This window comes from Amphiura filiformis, chromosome 6, assembly GCF_039555335.1.
Source record: "Amphiura filiformis chromosome 6, Afil_fr2py, whole genome shotgun sequence".
Lineage (NCBI taxonomy): Eukaryota > Metazoa > Echinodermata > Ophiuroidea > Amphilepidida > Amphiuridae > Amphiura > Amphiura filiformis.
In genome coordinates, this window is record NC_092633.1 from 61768487 (window position 1) to 61789279 (window position 20793).

The following is a 20793-nucleotide window of genomic DNA, read 5'->3' on the forward strand; positions in this document are numbered from 1 at the left end:
AACATTTTAAAATTGTTCAAATTCTATCCGCACCTTATATCGTTGGCTATGGATTCTCTCTTTCTCTTTCATTAAGTTAGGCGGGCAGCCTAACTTATTTCTTTCTTGCCATTTCTTTCTTCTTTCTTCTTTCTTTCTTTCTTTCTTCTCACAATTTGCTACTACTTCCACATCGTTGATCGGATTTCGACCAAACTCAGTCACAAGCAGTATTGGGTAGCTGGCTACAAAAGTTATGGGTTGTTTAATGCCAGAGGTCATCCAAGGGGTCACAGGGGTCAAAAAAGGTCATTATAACTGAAAATGCTCCAATTGAGCTGCAATTTATATGCATTGATCCTTATGACATTCTAAACATGTTTAAAATATTTTAATATTCATTTAAGGTCATTAAGGGCTCATAAAGGGGTCAAAGGTCAAGTTTTTTCAAAATGCTCCAATTGAGCTGAAATTTAAATGCAATGATCCTTATGACATTCTAAACATTTCAAAAAGGTTTTAAAATTCATGTAAGGTCATTAAGGGGTCATAAAGGGGTCAAAGGTCAAGTTTTCCCAAATGCTCCAATTGAGTGGAAATTTAAATGCAATGATCCTTATGACATTCTAAATATGTTAAAAATATTTTAAAATTCATTTAAGGTCATTAAGGGGCAATAAAAGGTCAAAGGTCAAGTTTTCAAAATGCTTCAATTGCGCTGAAATTTAAATGCAATGATCCTTATGACATTCTTAACATGTTTTAAATATTTTTAAATTCTTTTAAGGTCATTAAGGGGGTCATACAGAGGTCAAAGGTCAAGTTTTCAAAATGCCAGCTTTCCACGATCAAGGAATATTATAACGGAAATTAATGAAACAGTCTTATTAAAATTAATACTATCCTGCACAGTATTGCTGCTTGATCAGATCGTCACAGTCATCCGCCTAACTTACCTCGTGCCCTTGCAAAGGGCACAGTTGCTCTAGTTTCCCCTTTTTTCCATCTCTCTCACTCCTTTATTATTTTGCCCTGCGCTAGGGGGGCAGGGGCCCAAATGGGGCGGGGCCCAAATAGGCATTGCCAGGGGGGCAATTGCTCCCCCTGCAGCTACGCCACTGCCAGCTACGGCCGACTTAATCCTGCCCATCACTTGGCTCGTCGGATTCGTCTATAGTAACAATCACATGCCATGCGCTGATTTAGATTGACATGGATGTCAGATGCAAACTAGTTCTCTTTTATTTCTATCTATTATTATAAACCTGTTCTGTACAAGTAATAATGATCTGTGATCATTTATTTCTTGTAAATTATGTCATTTCTTAATTTTAAAAAGCAAAACAGATAAACAGACTGGAGACATCATTGGCCAACTAGCAAAATAGGAGGGTGGGGGAGGGTTGAAGCAAAGTGGGGAACTTACATAAACTTATATAAAATTATATAAGATCTATGGAATGCTGAAAAGAGGTTTTTTTTATAGGCCTATCAGGAGAATAGAGCCCCAATGGGGCAATTCAATGGATCATTGCAACTCAAACAGACAAGATGGGACTGAAAGTTATGGCTCAGCCGGAAGAAATTTGTTACAGCCTATAAAGTGTATACCTGTAAGATAAGTTTGTAAGACATTATTAGGCGAAAAAAATAATACAGAAAATGTCATAAGGGTTCACTTCTATGTGACAATATTGTCCAGTATCAATGAGAGTTTGAATTATGGTCAGTGTTATCAATATGATTTTCATATAGCCAGAAACTACATAGCCCTAGTCATTAGGCGAAAAAAAAAAAAAAAAAAAGGTTTAGATGTTTCTCATTTTGTTCATTTTAGTGAACAAATATCATACGCACAATTTTTTCACTTTTGGATAAAGTTTAGAGGGTGCTACGAACTTGGAACCTTTCAAGTCTTTGTTATATCATCACCAGAAACTTGACATGTGAGAAGCTTTTATTTAATATAAGATTAAGAAGTAAGTGAAAAGTACTGATAATGTTATTTGATGGCTGCACTCCCTCGCAAGGATTGTAATTTGTTTTGATATTTTAAGACACTCTTGAACTTGATCATTTTTAATACCAATGATTTTGCAGAGGAAATTAATATACTAACACACATTAAGAGTCATGAGGCAGCCACTGTTTGAACTTTTTGTTAAAAAAAATACCAAAATACTATTTCAGTGATACAATTTTGCAAGGAATATTTGTTCACTAAAAGGAACAAAATAAGAGGGTGTCCTGTTAAAAAACTCTGAACATGTGGAAGAATGAGGGGAACAATTACGTTTGTTAAAACTGTCAAATCATCTGTTTGAAAATCCTGTTTCTTAAAAATCACAATTTCTGTGAAACAGTGTGCAATGAGAGCCGGTTGTTAACTCGGGTGCCCCAAGGAAAAAAGAGTGCATTTATGTACAGATCATACTGACTGACCCTGTATAATAGAATGTAGCTGCAACTTACCATTTTACTGATGTTTTGGTCAATGGGAAAGATTCCTCTTCTGGCAATGCATTGTGGGAAGCAAGCTTGTTGTTGATAAGTTGATGGAAGTAATCACACAGATGTAGTATGAAACCTGTTGATATCAATGAGGTAGAATAAAAGAGTAACGACTTGGCCATGTTTATGTGTTACTCATGGAGGCCACTTAATGTACCTCAGGATTATTTTGCTATGCGCCTGGCAAACTTTGATTCAGAATGTGTGGTTGTTTGTATTCTGTGTGCAATGCGTTGTGCCAAAAATGCATGCTAAGCACTACATGGGCAAACCTTTGAAACCCTCAAACTTACGCAAATTATTGTTAGAATTCGGGTCCTTGCCAATGAATGCCAGCGGCACATTAAGTGGCCTCCATGAGTGACAAACCAAGATGGCAGATTTGCCATAGCGTTATGGTGCAATTATGAGTCCGTAATCAGTGAGTATTGGTTGATATGAATATGATGCTACTATCTATCTTATTATCTATCTAGGTTATATCAATCCACTGAGGGATGTAGCCCTCCCTCATGATCACTCCGGACCTTTTTATGATGTTGTTTCTGTCCAAGAACAGCACTTGTTTTCATTTTGAGAGTGTGCACAGCGTAAACACAGAAGTGGGGTTGGCTGATTCAATCGTCTGACAATCACAACAACAGACCCGGTAATCTGATTGGCCGATTATGAGTCAAAACGTTGGTCAGCGTAAGCAAAGTTCTGCGTATATGTCGCTCATTAACATGGTGCTCGCGTCAATCTGAGCAAGGGACTGCGGTTCTTCTCTGAAACCGAGTGTAGAATCAGTCATTGTGCTCCCAATAGGTAGTTGGTAAACTGGGTTATTATAAGGGACTAACAATTGTAAAGAAATCAAAGCATGATAATACAGGGTATTCAGTAGAAACACACTAAAGAGTCAAAATCATCTACTTTCCACTTAACATGGACCTTACCCATGAGTTTATTGTGTGGTAGTTGGCTAGTCTTGCAGGAGCTTGGCAAGTTGTGGTAGTAAGCATGGAATCTGAAGGCCAACATCAACAACATCTGGTAACTATTAGTGATTATAGCTTGTGTAGAGTTAATGTGTGGATCCACAAATATACAGATATCTTTTGCTTGCAGTGATCTGTTAGGCAAAATCAAATGTTGAGAAAAGGAATAAAAACCCCTGTGAGACTCATAGGATTGTGTATTGATATGTAATACGTGGCTGGCACACACTTATGTGAAATTATGCCAGCATAAGTTGATGCATGCAGTATAAAAATTCGAATAAATTTTGCCAATTATAAGCCGAACAAACTTTGAACAAAGTACTTATAAACATGACTTACTTTTTCAATTTACTTTTCATAGCTGAGAAGACATCACCAGTGGTGTCCATAGTGAGCGTGTACCTAATCACTATGAACAAAGTAAGATAGAATAGAATCAGTATTGTACAGATTCACTTCCGGCATTGATAATGATTTTCATTTTGTTTATATTGTAATTGTATAAAATATTGTTTATTATTTTTAAAAAATGTGTTGGTTAGGCCCTGAATTTTTATTGTTTGTAGTTTAAGATATTTTAATCTGTTTCTGATTGTGTAAAGCGCCTAGAGGCATTTGCATTAGGCGCTGTATTAAACCTGTCTTTATTATTATCATTCGGGTTGTCATTATTATTAATGGTGCACATGAGCTCCTATGCATTAGGGTAAATTTAACATACAAATAGAGAGCTCCTTCCTCTGAAAATCCCAACAAGAATAAAAGGTCCTTGCACTTATTGTTGGTGGGATTTTTATAGGAAGGCACTTGTAGTTTTGTGCAATATACCAGCTATGCCAAGGGAACCATATGCGCCATTAGGCGAATCTTTACAGTACAAGCATATTATGTCAAAGAGAATTGCGAAAGATTCCAAGCCCGCAAAGGCAGGTACATATGCTTAATATGCATGTCATGTTTGCATTGTAATTTCATGCTTAATTGTGCAAGTGTGATGCATGGTATTTCTTTCCCCTTTTCATTAGAAAGTGTTGAACTTGATTCATAGAATACATTCAATTGGATTCATATAAAATATGACTTTATTCTCCAATTTAAATTATTGCATTATATTAACAATAATTACACATAGAAGTGAACCCTTATGACATTTTCTGTATTATAAAAACAGTAAATAGAGAAATCAAACAGTTTATTGGTAAATGTTTGTAATTTCTTTATCTGTTGATTCATATAATGATATTATACTTATTGGATTTTCCAAATGCAGACCTTTTCAAGAGAAATCTTCATTCTGGCCTTAAGCAGACCTTTATACCTTCTACAATTGATTTTTGGAAACTATATTTTATAAAAATTTCACATATTTTATACAAGTTTATGATAATCTTGACATGTTTGGCACAGTTTTGGTATTTTTTTACAGACAAAGCAGACCGTTTTATTGAACATGTGCGATGCACCCCACACCCCCTGGCTATGGACCTGCAGTCCTGCACACATGTTATGTATATAGCACTATCACAACAGTAAAGGTGCATCAACTGTCAAAATTGTAAAATTTCAGCAAATTGTGATTTCTGATTTGTGAATGTTGGGTTGAATGTGTAGTATAAAGTGAAATGTGCTTATTGGTTTGAAATCATTGTGGACATTTATTCATAATTTGTGCATCTTATATAATGTCTCGTGGAAATTCAGCTAAAAAATGCATTGTCTTTCCTTTATGTTGTAGATTAGACCATTTTTAGTCACATTCTGTTTTTCTTTGTGTTTATAATGCAGACAACAGAAGAACATTAATTATGGGCGATAGCATTGTGTATTGGACAGTAAGTTACCAGGGGCAGGCACTGTCACATGGAGAGGCCTAAGAGGTGGATCAGTCATGTTGACCCATTATTTACATCATTATCCGGCTCTGTCTGCAATCATTATTCACTTGGGTACAAACGACCTACTGGTTAGCGGTTCTAAGGAACTTTGCCAAAGAATAACTGAAAACTTGACACAGATTAGTGAACTTTTCCCAAAGCAAAGGCCACTCTTATATACTCTGATATTATATCCAGACTTTTCTGTTACAGCCAGAAGAGGGGAGCAGGTACAAAATGCCACAAAAATTCTAATCAGCATGTACACAAAATCTGCAGAAGCTTACTCAATATCAAAGTCCTTGTTCAATTTACTGGTTGACATCTACAGATCCTAAAGGTGCCCCGTAAAGATATGATGGCCTTCATTTGTGATAAGAGGGATTAGAATGGTTCAGAGCTCATCTTGAACATATTTTGCTGTTTTTAGAGAGCATGTCACTGCCTTTTGATTGCCACCTTTGTAAATTTGCTTTTGGGGGAAGTGGAAGTGAGGTGAGGGGAGGGGAGGGATAAGCAAGCAAGTTTCCCAATCGAGAAACTTCTATGGCATTGTTTCTTCTTTTGGATTCAATTATCTAATGAAATTATTTCTATAAAATCTTTATTCACTACAACTCTACATGTACCTGGCTACACATGGCAGGGATTGATTATCTTTCTGGTGCATTTGCAAGATTATGCAAACAAACCAACTTGCGAGGTTTAAGAACAAACCATTCTCTTTCTGCAACAGTAGCATCTCATCTATACAGCAATGAATATGATGAACAGATAGTATGTGAGAAAACAGGTCACAGATCATCAGTAGCAATAAAAACAGACAAGTGATGGGCAAAAGAACATAAGCCATGATCTGTATGCCAACAAGGTACCACATCATAAAAAAACCCTTCATGTAGTACAAGTGTCAAAGATGATGGTATTCATGTTACTTTGAACATACAATTTGACATTATGAGTTCATTAGGCCAAAGTGTCATCCATTATCAAAAGATGAATGAATTTCACATGAAATGTTACGGATATTAAAAGATATGTGGGTAATTGTCTTCTTGAGTTTGATTTTAAAATCAACTTTATAGATAACAAAGGGGAAGTTATAAGTGATCTGCTTTTTAAGTAAGTTTGTTAATTTTCATTTGTTTGTGATTGTTGCCTTTGCATTATATATTTTTATATGCATTTTACCTTGTCTTTGCGCAAAAGGCGCTGTATATCGTGTAAATGTGTTTGTATTATTATTAGTCATCTGGTATAAATTATACAAAATTAATAAAATGAGCATCATTCCATATGCTTAATCAGAATTTAAAAAATGTTGTATATGACACTTAGTGAGACAACTGAGAACTGACAGTATAATGACACCTGCACCATGCTTACCTAAACGAATATATTTTATAGGTTTAGTAGTTGTTATTGACCAAGATTTTAGGCGATATTGGTGCTATCCAGAAAAATGCTTCTTGAACTCCCTATAACATAACAACAAGAACTTTATTGACCTCAACAAGCTTACCCGCAGGTACTACTTTGATGATAAGAAAGAATTTGGTCAGATTGGCAACCCGGATTCCATCGATCATGGCCAGTCATGTTTAATGGCAAATAGCAAGCAATAAGGGAATAGAACTACACAAAAGCATCCTTATTGGCTTTAAAATAGGTAACATTTGGCAAATACAAAGGATGGATGCAATAACATGTCTAATGCATGTGTCTTGTGCAGAACTGAGGACCAAATGCTACAGCTGGAAAGTACTCTCAATAAAGGCACAGGTGATTTACAGTCACAAGTAAAATAAATAAACTGACAGAATCTGTTGTAACAAATGAAGAAAAGACTAAGAACATTGATAAAAATAAACAGAAAAAGAAAGCAGTTGATTCCTTGAACAAATCGCTTCAGCTAAACTCTGGCTCATCAAGTCAATTGGTGCACTCCAGAAAAATGCTCCTGGGACTCCCTAGAACTTAATAAGAAGAACTTCATTTACCTAAGCATCCTTGCCTGTGCCTGTAAGATTTTGATGATAAGAAAACATTTGATGCCTTTGATTCTTTGAACAAATGACTGGAGCTAAACTCTGGCCCATCAAACCAGGAAGCCTTCCGTACCTAGGCTCATCTCTATCGGGGGAGCGAGTTGGCACAGCAGTAGTTCCCTCGCCTTGCACCACTGAGGTCCCAGGTTCAAGCCCCGGCCGTGCCCAAGGCCTGTATGTGCACTTGGTTGATCCCGATCCATGCTTGCTCTCCGGTATCCTCCTGCTTTCAAAATCTGTGATTAGTTGTTTGGTTATCAAAAACTTCCTTCACCCAATGGAATTTGGGGAGCTGCAGAAAATGGGTGGATGTTACAATCTAAGTGTGGATAGGTTTGCGCCACATGAGGCTGCAACCAGCCTAGTTGATGCAATCTGATTGTAATGATTCACCATGCATGGAAAAATGCGCTATATAAATTCCAAAATTTATTTTATTATTAAATTTATTTATTATAAAAGTAAATAAATTAAGCAAATAAGAGAGGAAGAGAGACCAACATAAACCACACATTTTTCTAGCCTTCTATGCAGTTTCAAGGCAAATGGGATGGCAGGAGCCATATTTTTACCAGTGTTAAATACATTATATTTTCATAGGTCTTGTGGTTCATGAGTTAATAATATATCAAAAGGAAAGTTTTGAGCACCCCGAAGCGAAAAATTGCACATAGTACGGACATGACACAATCTTACATTAAGCCTTGGGATCTCCTTTATACGACTCATATACCATACCTCTTGTGTGTCTTCTTTATTTGTCTCAATATTTGAGTGCAAGCACAGCTAGGTCATACTACTCTCCTACAAGCCCCCTGATATTTTAACACAAGAAGTAAGAACATCATCTTTTTGCAGACTATTCTTTCTAGTTCTCAAAACATTCAAACTAAGTCTACTAGTTTTGTAAAAATACTATCACATTGTCAACAACAAAACGGAAGTTGACTCTACATTATTTTGTGGACTATCTGATAATCTGGTCTCCCAACAGTGTAAATGATTCCACTAAATACATATATGTAGAACCCACATCCTTCAACATTTGTCAGAATTGGGATGTGGACATGATCATTAAAATGTGATCTGTTTCCTTGTCAATATTTCCTTTCCAAGAGTAAATGTGGGATGGTTGCATCCTGTCTTTGTTTGCATATGTGTTGAACTGATTCTAGGTTACAAGTAGCAAATGTCTGTAAGTGGATATATTGTAAAGTATGGTTCTCATGTTGTGTGGGCTAATGGATGTGAATCCAATGCTTGGAAAGTTGACCTGGTGCCTGATTTTTGTTATTTTGAACTCCTTTTATTGTAATGAATCCTGAAGATGAGACACCTTTGAGTAGCATTCTACAATTTAATTCATCATGACAGGGCGTCAGATTCAAGTCCAGATGGAGCTCAAGAACTGGAGAACCCTAGTGTTGCATCATGTTTGAGCAGCAGTTTAATAAGACTTAATGGCACCCAGGAATAAGTGAGTCCCAATCAGTGTGGTCATTGGGGGTTGAACCCCCTAAAATGAGTGGGATTACTAATTAAACCTCCCAAAAGAAAATCTTAATTCCTAAAATTCAACCCCAAAAGAAAATCCCCCATAGTGTAAAATTGAAAATTGGCACAGTAAAACGAATGTAAAATTGAAAATTGGCCTGGTAAACAAAAAATTTCACCATAAGGGTGGTTTTAACCCTGGAATTATGGAAACTGCTAAATTGTTGATCTAAAGTGTATAAAAGTATACATAGACTGGCTAAGACTTGATGAATTCATCTGTGAGGTCAAGTTTGGGCAAAAATGCTCATATTTAGAGAAAATCAATCAAAACTTTTTTTCAGACAATGTAACAAAAAAATTCTTGAGTCAAAACTTTTTAATTTTAATTAATTTGTCAAAACTAGATAAAAATATATCATAGGGGTTATTAAATGCAACACCATTAAGGGGGAAATTGCTACCATCAGTTGCACCATTTGTGGTCTGTTTTAAATTTAAGGCTGATTAGGTAGTGTGGGTAGTGCCCCACAATGTATTTTACATTATATTGTTCAAGATTTCAAATGCATACTTACTTATTCCATGATATCTTGCATACTCATTATACACATGAAGATCAACTGTGTGGAACAACAAGCCGCACCACGGAAACAGCCCTATAAAGCATTCAACACAAAAACTATCAATTATTAACATGATGAACTATTAATGTTCATTTGTATTTGTGCAATATTTTTCATCTGAAAAACAGTAAAGATTTTGAAATTATATTGTATGTAACAATTTCAGTATTACCACAATGGATCTCATCATGGAAGTGCACAACAATATTTGCAGAATTATGTCAACTACAAATTTAGATTTTTTGTTGTTTTGCAGATGAGGTGACTGCATTGTTTAATAAAGGTTAGATACTGTCTGGTCTCTGCTGCAGGTAAGAGCATATGCACATCACTGTTCAATGACCATATTGCCCTATACCTGATATGGTGTGAGCTTTAAAAGTATGGGTCCTCAGCATACCACGATGCATGCACATACCTGAGCAAGGAGCAATCTGCACGACCTAATAAATGGGTGCATCATCTATATATACTATCAGTGATTTACTTCCTTTAACCATGGTTATGATTATAATTTGACTATTTGACTTACAAAATGGAGAAAGTTTGTAACATGAAAGAGATTAAATAATGTTACTGTTTCAGGTAATCTCATTCAGGTAATCCCATTAGAAATTCACACTCCCTACATGGGAGATTAAGGTCTTATCTTCCATAAGGGGTGTATGTAATTTATCTGGAATAGCCCAATGAGCAAGGGAAAGTCTGTATACCTACCTTCTGCTGGTATTCTTGGTAGGCAAGTGCCTTCATAGTCATAGTCAAAGTTAACCAATGTCTTGTCTGGGTTGGCGTTACATCCATACTGAGGTAGACCTGCAAAAAGAAATGTAAAAACTGAGATCCTAGTTTTCTTAGAATGGAATCTTACTTAAAATTAAGAAAAAACAGCACAAAAGCCAAATTGTGAATGAGTAATTTTTATGCTGTCACCAAAAAACAAAAACAAAAACAAAATGAACAAAAAAACAACAACACAAAAAACAGTAATGAGGCAAAAATGTTTTTTGTTTTATTTTTTCCCCCAAAACTGTTATTTTTACAAAAACCAATCTTTTTAGTTTAGTTGACTCCTTGCCTTTCCAAACATGTATACTTTTGTACATCATGCATAAAATAATAAAAAAGTTAGTGTTACTGCACTTTTACTTAATGCATTTTAGAGGCTTGACAGCTAATAAAGAAACAACCTGTGGTAACTTGCCTTTGAGAAGTACTCTGAGAAACCTGTGTGCTTTGTTGAGATGTGGTGTGACTAACAAGAAGTCATCTACTAGATGCAGTAACAACTGAAAATACACACAAGATGATTGGCAAACAGATGGTAGAGAATTAATTAGTTTGAAATTGTAGCTCAGTGTTAAGAGCCCTGGTATAGATACCCAAGGGACCCAGGTTCAAATCTTGGTCACGGGTGATTTTTTTTCTTCCTTGGCCTACCCGAGGGAAAGAATAAATTATGTACAATCCTAGCTTTTGTTGAATGCTGACTTGTAACAGGCAATGATACAGACATGGAATTATAAAGTAAACTTAAAAATGGTCATCCAATTCAAAAGTTGCACATATCATACTCCATGCTAAAAATAGATCAATGTGTATGAACTTGCAAATTCTTTTCTTCATCTTCGTGGGTATTATGGAAAGAACTTTTGGACTACAACTGCCCATTTCCGTTTAATGTGCTAACCTTTAAATGTGGAAAGAATTGGCAGTTTAAACGTATAAATAAATAAATAATAGCAAATTCTCTCTCTCTGTGTCAGGTGGCCTGCACAAGAGTATGCATTCCTTGGTTAGAAACCAGCTTCACATCATTAGTCCAAGATGTTGGTGGACGTCCTCTTCCTCGTCTGCCTTCCATAGCCCCTTGCAAAATCTGTTTTTCTACACCTCCATGTTTCCTGACAATATGGCCAAAGTACTTCCGCTTTCTCTCCATTATGCCGCTTCTGATGGTTAGACTTGTACCAATCTTGTTGAGGAACCAGGAATTTATTCTCCTGTCTTTCCATGTCACTTGTAGAAGCCTCCTGTAACACCACATCTCAAAAGCATCTACTCTTTTCCTATCATTCTTGGTCATAGCCCAAGACTCGCATACGTAAGTGGCAATGGAAAACACAGTTGCACGAAGTAGGCGTAGCTTGAGGTCAATGGATAGGCCTCTGCTTTTCCATATGCTTGACATGCCCTGCACAGTTGTCCTTGAAATAGCCAGTCTTCTCTTAATTTCAGCTGTGCTGTCACCACTGTTGTTAATCATTGAACTCAGATATTCAAATTGAATGCACTTCAAAAGATCAATCAGCTCTACTCTGATAATAGCAAATTACCCATCTTTAAAGATTGAGCAAACACATGGTGAAATCATAATTTTGTTAATTCACTCTTCTTTGGATATGAATTAATGACAAAGAAACATGAATGTTCAATTACTTAGGTATATGGTAATGGGCAGTTGACTTAGCAAAAATGTCAATTGGTTGAAAAAATTAGTCATACAATTATCGTTTTAAAGTAACAAAATGGCTGTCATATCAAATAATGATGTCCATACTTACACCATCTTCTTCTATCCCAGACAGGCAACATTTCTCCATGTGGGCATAGAAGAAACTACATAGAAGTGATGAGATAGCCGAACCCTGACATATCCCTGATGTCCTCAAATAATGCTGGCCGCCACTCTGTGTAAAATACAATAACAAAAGCAGTATAATAATGATTAGGATTCATTAAGAACTTTAGTAAACTAAGTTTGATTGACTAGCAAGCTTTCTAATGTGACATCTATTACACAAGATTGCTCAAAAAATTGCTCCCCAAAATCATTAACTGTCTTTTCAATATCACTTTGTTTTACATAACATATGCATATAACCAGGGGTAGAATTTTGTTACACAGTGAGAGGATCAAACTTGATTATTGCAAAGGTTGCTTGTGAGAATCTTTTTGATTCTCACCCAATCTTTTCTGTGTAAACATTTAAAGTTTACAAAAATCAAGTTTAATTTAAATTTATTACAAGAATCCATGCAAGGATCAGATTCTTGCTGATATTCTAGCCCTGCATACCTTGAGGATATCATGCTTGACATGTTGCTTGAGTCTTGTAATAAGGCTAGAAGGTGTTTCTATATGTTGTGATACCTGCAGAAATGTATGTAAGAAGACAGACATGCAAGTTAAAATCAATTTGAATATTGCTTCATTAGGCTTGGGAAGAGTCCACATGGTCACAACATTCTCAAGATGAATGTCATAGAAAGGGGAAATCACTGCAAAAATATGTGTGTACAACAGAAAGACATATGTGACCGTACACCACAAATCTCATGCATTTAGGCCTGGTGTAGGGTAACTCACTATTAGGACACATAAAACTTAATAAAAGTCAAAGAGAAAGGACACAAAGTGTGTGCTGCTGTCCCTTTATGCCAGTGGTTAGTTGAAGGTATCAATTTCTGGCAATTTGAATGCGTATTTGACCACACAGTAGAGAATGCCTTCAGTACATGATTTGTGTGAACAATCATACCACACCATAGGCATCATGTGGCATCTTTGTGAACTAATTTCAGCTGCTGGAAAGGTATATGAGGGAACCACCCTGGCTTTTTTTTATAAATGTAATGGATTAATTGCTGGTAGCATAAAAATGCATTTGATGACATGAAAGAAAGGTCCACTATTCAGTGCAATCTTGACCAGCTGAGTCCATGGACAGACAGTGAAAATTAGATCCTTGTTGCAAGGTTTTTACCCAACATCCATGTTTGATTGCAGGAACATGTAGAGGTGTTTGGGGTGTGTTTATGTGTGTGACCATGCATGCAAGTGTCTACTCATCATATCTACCTACTTGATTCACAATGACAGCATTCTTCACACACTGGTTATCCTTAGCCAACCCCATAAGTACACGGTGGAAATCAGTCACAACTTCTTGACTGGTGGACACATGCCTTTGAAACGCCCTCTGTCGCTGATGACCTTGGTGCAATGTTACTGTAGCGTACCGACGTATGACATATTCTTTGATGCTTGGCTCAGAATTCAGCAAGGTGGTGATGACTTGGAAGAGCTTGTCATGCTGGATAGACTCATAACACTTCTCTATGTCCAATTTGATGAAATACAACTGTGTACTGTAACAAAACAACATATTTGATATTAATCTATGAATCTAGTAGAATGGTAAGAATATTTTCATGAGGTGAAATATCAACAGTTTCATTAAACTAGGCTTTGTCAAGTTGAATGGAACAGTTCATATTTCACCAAATGAAAATATGCTTTCCACTGAAAGAATAAAAACATTCAATATTTGTTTTATATAACTCATATTTAAATTTCTTTTCTCCCACTTAGTTTCATATATCACCAGGAAAACAAAATAACCTAAAAATTATCTAACTAAAAATAGCAAAATTAATCAATATTAATTGGCCAATCAAATGACAAGAATCTTTGTAGGAGTTATATAAAATTGTAAAGTTCTTTACTAACCAACACTGTTTTTACCCATATCGTTTTGTGAATAAGACACCATTTGAGTGAGGGCAAATGATGCAGAAATAACTAAATTAGGAAACTAAAACTGATAGAAGATACAGATACAAAAGTTTCATTCCTCTTGGTTTATACACATCATGTAATCAAATTTGCCAATATATTTCAAGACAACCAAGCAAAAAATCTGCATAATATATGTATGATTGTAATTGTTCAATATAACAGTGTAAACATACCAAGTTGTATGTAATGCATGTACAACATAATATGCTTCTGAAATAATAAATTGTTAAATACATATAATTGAATTAGAGTTGATAAAAGAGACATACCTGTCGTTAATGTGATGTTCCTTGTGTGCCTGTACAAAGTGCCTCCATTTTGGGTAGATGGTATCTGTACCAAGGACTGCTGAACCAAATGATGCTGGGTTACTGTGCTGTAAAACAAAGAGGGGTTGAATACAATATATTAACAATTAGGTGTGTAAGCAGAAAATGCCACATATTAGGCTATATATGATGGAGTCATGTGCACATAGCCTTTTCATAACACATGTACAATGGACCATGTTTGGCGGAAACTTTATTTTCACTATATCTTTTAAGTAATAAAGACAAATAAACTGCTCAAATAAAGAAAGTCCGCAGTCATGTAACCCGTCCTACACCAAAATCGGATCTTGTTATGATAATTTGAATGATACGGACGTGTGTAGAATCTTGTTAGCTCCAATTTGATACCAAATTTGCTACCAAATACTCAAAGGTGACAAAGATTGATACCAGTTTATGGCATTTGGTGCATTTTCAAAAGTTGCAAATCAAAACGAAGCACGCGGTCTAAATTGCTTAGCGTGGCAATATGGTCAAGCTTGCTTGCCCACGATGGGCCTATCGACTATCCCAAGTGCGGCGCTTTATTCAATTGTTAATTTAAAACGCATGGGATTGCTACAGTGCTTTACAGATGAATACTTGGGCACGATGCGATCGATATGACCCAGCGGTTGTTTTGGGCTATGTCAATGGTCGCGCTCTACCATTCACCTCTACATGTCCGCGTGGTCCGTTTTTAATTTGCAACTTTTGAAAATGCACCAAATTTCATATACTGGTATCAATCTCTGTGAATTTAGAGTTTTCGGTAGCAAATTTGGTATCAAATTGCAGCTAACATGATTCTGCACACGACCTTTTCAATCAAATTGTCAAAACTAGATCAGGTTTTGGTGTAGGACGGGTTACATGACTGCGGACTTTCTTTATTTGAGGTGTTTATATGAAAGTGTACACTTTTGGAAAGGGAATGGTGAAAGGAATTCCACTGATGATTTTCAACATTTGGAAAATAATTGCCTAGTTTTGACATAATCTGGTTCATGGAAGCTAACAGTGACAAATTTGAAACTGAGATAAAGGCAAAAATATGGAGTAAAAAAACCCAATAAAATACAAAAGAAAACAGACATCACAAAACTTCATAACATCAGAACCAAGTATGCTAGACCTGTGGTGTTTTCAGTTTATGATAGCCTAATGTTTGTGTAATGAAATAATTGTAGTAACTGTAGTAAGATCACCAAGAAGGCGAGTCGCACCCTGGGTTTACTACGCCGCACCTTATCTCCATGTAACCAAGATGTCAAAGCCAGAGCCTATCAGGCGCCCCCAGCTTGATTACGCCGCTGAAGCCTCTATACCATCACTGTAGTTAACCGCCTTGAACAAGTTCAGCGAGCTGCAGCACGGTTTGTTTTCAGAGACTTCAGGAGAACTACATTTGTGTCAAGCCTGATCAACACCTTGGGCTGGGACCAACTCCATACTAGGTGCCTGGCATCACAGCTGACCATGTTCTATAAGATCCAACATGGCCTGGTCAACATACAACTACCACACATTATCCAACCAGCAACATATTTTGGTAGACACGACCACCAGCTGAAATACATCATACCAGAAGCTTCCATAGACTGCTACAATTACGCATTTTACCCAAGATCCGTAAGATTATGGAACCGACTACCACCAGCAATGGTGTCAGCACCATCTCTAGCCACTTTCCAGGAAGCCGCCCTACCAGCTGTGAGGGGGATGAAGCTACCTGTGGGCTCCAGACTTCTCCAATTCACCGTTGCAAGTATGTTTTTATCCCGCACCCTAAGTTTTTTGTTTGGTATGGTCATCACTTTTTTCTTCACTTTCACCTTTCTGTACTTTGCCTGTTGACGTCACTTCTAAACCATCCTAGTATAGCTTTTATAGCTGCATAAGGATTCACCATTGAAGATTGAAGAATGTTTGTGTAATGAAATAATTGTAGTAACTCAATTTTAAAACCAGATTGTGTCACATATTAATCTAGAGACAAAGGTACTACTGATGGCTGAACAAATGTCTTACAATATTCAGTCACCTTACTCTTTACTTACCTTTATATGTGTCAGGACATCAAACAGACCTTGCAAGAGCACATTGATGCTGAGTGTCTGCAAGTTAAAAGTATAAATCACTATCATTGAATAAAACTGCTTACATTATCTAAAACGAACACTGATGTGTAACCATGTAATAAATACTGAAATTAACACTGAAATACCCACTGAAAATTTGATAATTTCAGTGATTAATGAGTTTCAGTGTGTTTAGTGGAATAGTCTTGAATACTAATCACACTAAAATGATCAAATTTTCAGTGGTGTATCAGTGTTAAGTTCAGTGATTATTACAGTGTTATTCATTTCAGTGTTAATTTCAGATGTCACAGTGATTTTATTTCATAGCTTTGTTATAACAAGCACATCAAAAATAGTAACTACTGATACCCCTTTTTTCTTTTCTTTTTCTTCTTTTTTGAAGACCACAATTTATAACTTGCACATCAAATTTTCAAACTAAAATAGCAAAAGAAGCCCAATTATGGTCTGTGCAGCTTAATACCTAATTTGACTCAATATAGCAAGCAAAAAGATTCAAACAGACTACCAATTAAACAAACCCATTGACATTGTTGCTTTTGTTGCTAGAGTCCTTATCATCCATAACAAATCATGTAGAGAATGTCATGTTGCATTGCCATGTGTAATTTTACAGTGCAAAATTAGAATCTACGTACGTTTTCATTCAATGAGTCTCCATGGGAATCTATATTTTATTCTTGCACTTGATACAAAATATAAATGCAACTTCTTCACCATACTGTAAGTGTGTCTTCATCTATACTACGAACCTCTTTATTTGGAATGCTTGACTTGCCCATCCTGACAATTGGTCTTAAGCTTCTCTTCTTTGGTACAAAACGTAACTTGGAGCATCCAAGAGACTTAGCTGACTTCATTGTATCCATAGCAACCTGTTCTGTTATGGGTTGAATTACGCCAGCAGCTTGTAACTTCTTAGCACCAATCCTTTCTAACTTATGCCATATAGGTTTGTGGAAGAAGAGTAACTGACTCTTAGAACAGCTGGATTCAGTCACATAAAACATGGTCTGGAAAGCATACAAAAACAAACTACGATTTATACATTTTAACTACAAAATATCATAGCATAACTAAGCTTACCCTTAAAGTGCTATACTTGCTCACATCCAACACTGCTATTTCTTAACAGAACTGTTCTCTATGGACTCTGACATGTACCACAGCAAATCCAGACATACAGTGAGCATAGTAAATAAGGTAGTAGTTCATGATTCATGAATTTAAAATGAACGTCAATTTCAAAAATCAAGGTGACCATAATTTAATTTGAGATATCAGTGATGGCAAATGATGCAGCAATAACCAAGTTATGAAACTAAAATCGATAGATAAAACAGATTCAAAAGTTGCCCCTCTATTGGTTTTTGCACATGATAATGACATATTCAATCATGGTGAGTGCCACGACAATGGGGCTTACCCAGTAAACACTGACCTTGTTGATTGAAAATGAAAACTCATGACATGCATGATATGTACAAACCAATAGGGTTACAACTTTTAACCCTAACAAGGGGCAGCACATGGGGTTCATTGTGATTTGCACCTGAACTCTTTAATAACACTGGTAGACATAAATATTTACCTTAACCAGAGTAATGACATAGCTGTCCATTAACCAGGCAAAGAAACCAGCAAGCATCTGATGTTGTTTAGCCAAGTCAGTGGGTGATCTTGATGACATTGTCTCCAGGTGTGTCCAATCACAATCTGAAAGCTGTAGCAATACTGAAACTGTTATTTCTACTTTTGTATATTTCATTGTTCTGTGGGGCAAGTAATACATGGATCGATAGTACAGTAAAGCCATAATGTGTGATTTGCTCACAGCGACGCCCTCAATTTGTTTATCCACCAGGTTTATGTGCAAAATACCACATTGAGCTCCACAATTTCAAAGAGGCAAGTGTGTTTTCTTTCATTTTACCTCAATATTTTGGCTTAAAATAGACAAAAAACCTTTCAGACAGTAATTTACTACTAATAATATTCCCACAACTTTGGTAAAGAATAAAATATTAAAATTTGATGGGAAAATGAGCTTTGAAAGGATCTTTTTCAAATCTTTGGTAACAAGGTATCTCAATACTTAACATATTTAAATTGATATTTAGTGTTTGATATTTAGGGGTAAAACTTAAAACCTAAATTAATTGTAAAACTGAATAGCAGACTATATTCTAACTTGGATAACACACACAATGATGTTTTCTACTACACAAATTACTACTGTAATAATATTAGGCCTACACTTACCTGCATGTCATTGAAAAGTTGCTGTAGCGAAAGCTTCTCAAACCTTCCAAGATATAGGTATTGTTTAACAACTGTGTAATCGAAATGAGAAAGAAAAGAAAAATCATTAGATGTGACATGATCAAGGGGAATGAGTTACATATTGACCCTGGTCGAAAATGAGAACATTCAAAGCTTTCAGATACTGAAAACCCCATATTGATATGACTTTTCTTTGCGAAGTTACTTCAATTATATTATATATACTTCTATACTCACATTTAAAGAAGACTGCTCTGTTATACAAAGATCCCCATAGCTCAGGTGGGACAACTCTAACCAACACAGACCTAATGAACAGATAGATCTGATGAGATGGAGTTGCCATGGAAATCAGATCAATTTCTTCAGACTGAGTTGCATTTCTGTTTTCTGTTGGTATTGCACTGAAATGGGAATATCATAATTCAGGTGTAAAATATGTTTATAAAGTTAAATTATACAATGTACAATACTGCACAATTGATACCTTCTGTTCATTTTTATAAGTTGATTACAAAGACTCTTTGCAGTAGTTATACTTTGATCAGCTCGTAATAGGCGGACCTTATAACATCACAGATTAATATCAAAATAGTTTATTTTGAGAATGTTCTGGTGACATCTCGCCAGAAGCATCACAAATTATAATTCAAGTCCTATACTTTGTCTGCTTTACCAGACAAAATATACACCAGACCGGTCAACTAATAGCACTCTTAACATGGGTCTACATTTCGGCGTAGTGGTAAAACAAAAACCCTAATATTTCCTGCCTATTACGAGCTGATCAAACTATAGTTGAATACTAACAGAGCCTTATTCATGATGGTAACTTAATATTAGCACAATAAAATAGTCTTAAGTTAATTTTAAATACGAATTAAAAGTGACTAAGAATAAAAGCAAATGATAGGAATATTTTTTGTATCTTTTATCATGTCTTATAGGATAGGCAGATACAATATTTGAACATAGTGGCTATAATATTTTATTTGAATTACCGTACTGACGCGAGTATAGTCCCACCTTCGAGTAAAGTCCCACCCCCAAACTTTCGGAACAAAATACAAAAGTAACAAAAATAACAGTACATTTACACACTTGAGATTTCTTACACATGATAAAAAGCAAGTAATTCACAATGACTGAATGGGCTTAATGTCCAAATGTCCAAAGACAGAAGTTTTCCACTCATCCTGCACATGAATGCATAGTTAAGTACATAAAATAGTGAAAAGCTACATTTAGTAAAACAAAACCATTATAAAATCCAAAAACAATATACATAAAATTCAGGCATTTGAAAATGCATAAGCCAAAGCATGTAATACCACAAAATCATATAAGCATATGTAAGTAAAATGATAATTCAGACTACATGTACTAAAAATATTGGACCTGCCTATCCTCTATGACACGATTGAGGATAGTAGAAGCAAAACTTCACATATTTTTCACATACCTTTGGTTGGTATCCATCGAGTCATCCACTTGATTGTCACATGTTGGCGAGCGTCGACAACACACCACAGGTCCATTACTGCCATCACCACTTGCTAGCTTCAGAATGTCCTGTACTTTGAGCTCATTCCTGTTTACAATGGTCTGGTTTGATTGCTGTTGCTGATGACCTTTGCTGTTAATTGACTGCTGGTATTGATTACATTTTCTGTTAATTATCTGCTGTTGCTGATTACCTTTACTGTTCAAAGTCTGCTGGTGTTGATGACTTTTGCTGTTCAGGATGGATAGTTTGGTGTCCACAGGGCAGTGAAACTTCAGTAAGTGGTAGATGCTGGTTTTCCTGATAAGAAGTACAATAAGAACCTATAAAGTTATTCTATATCATTCACTGCAATATCACCTACCTTTAGAAGTGGCTTTGTCAAATTTGAATAAATTTTGTAACTAAAATATGGTAGTATAAATAAGATGATATGGAACCGGCTCCCTGCTTATTTCAGGCTTTCAACATCGAAATTGATAAAATAATGGTC

The 20793-nt window shown here is 35.9% G+C and overlaps 1 protein-coding gene across 1 annotated transcript in view; it reads right to left on the minus strand.

Moving 5' to 3' along the window:
- Positions 1 to 20793, minus strand: part of LOC140154687 (telomerase reverse transcriptase-like) — a 33743-nt gene that overhangs the window by 2974 nt on the left and 9976 nt on the right. The window contains exons 10-25 of the mRNA XM_072177254.1: positions 20259 to 20600; positions 19034 to 19200; positions 18776 to 18846; positions 18105 to 18236; positions 17266 to 17526; positions 16469 to 16525; positions 14367 to 14473; positions 13382 to 13667; positions 12595 to 12669; positions 12080 to 12205; positions 10720 to 10804; positions 10233 to 10331; positions 9468 to 9548; positions 3813 to 3882; positions 3429 to 3604; positions 2452 to 2566 (exon numbers count right to left, since the gene is read on the minus strand). Of these exons, the coding sequence (XP_072033355.1) occupies positions 2452 to 2566; positions 3429 to 3604; positions 3813 to 3882; positions 9468 to 9548; positions 10233 to 10331; positions 10720 to 10804; positions 12080 to 12205; positions 12595 to 12669; positions 13382 to 13667; positions 14367 to 14473; positions 16469 to 16525; positions 17266 to 17526; positions 18105 to 18236; positions 18776 to 18846; positions 19034 to 19200; positions 20259 to 20600 (2250 nt within the window). The remainder of the gene's footprint in view (positions 1 to 2451; positions 2567 to 3428; positions 3605 to 3812; positions 3883 to 9467; positions 9549 to 10232; positions 10332 to 10719; positions 10805 to 12079; positions 12206 to 12594; positions 12670 to 13381; positions 13668 to 14366; positions 14474 to 16468; positions 16526 to 17265; positions 17527 to 18104; positions 18237 to 18775; positions 18847 to 19033; positions 19201 to 20258; positions 20601 to 20793) is intronic.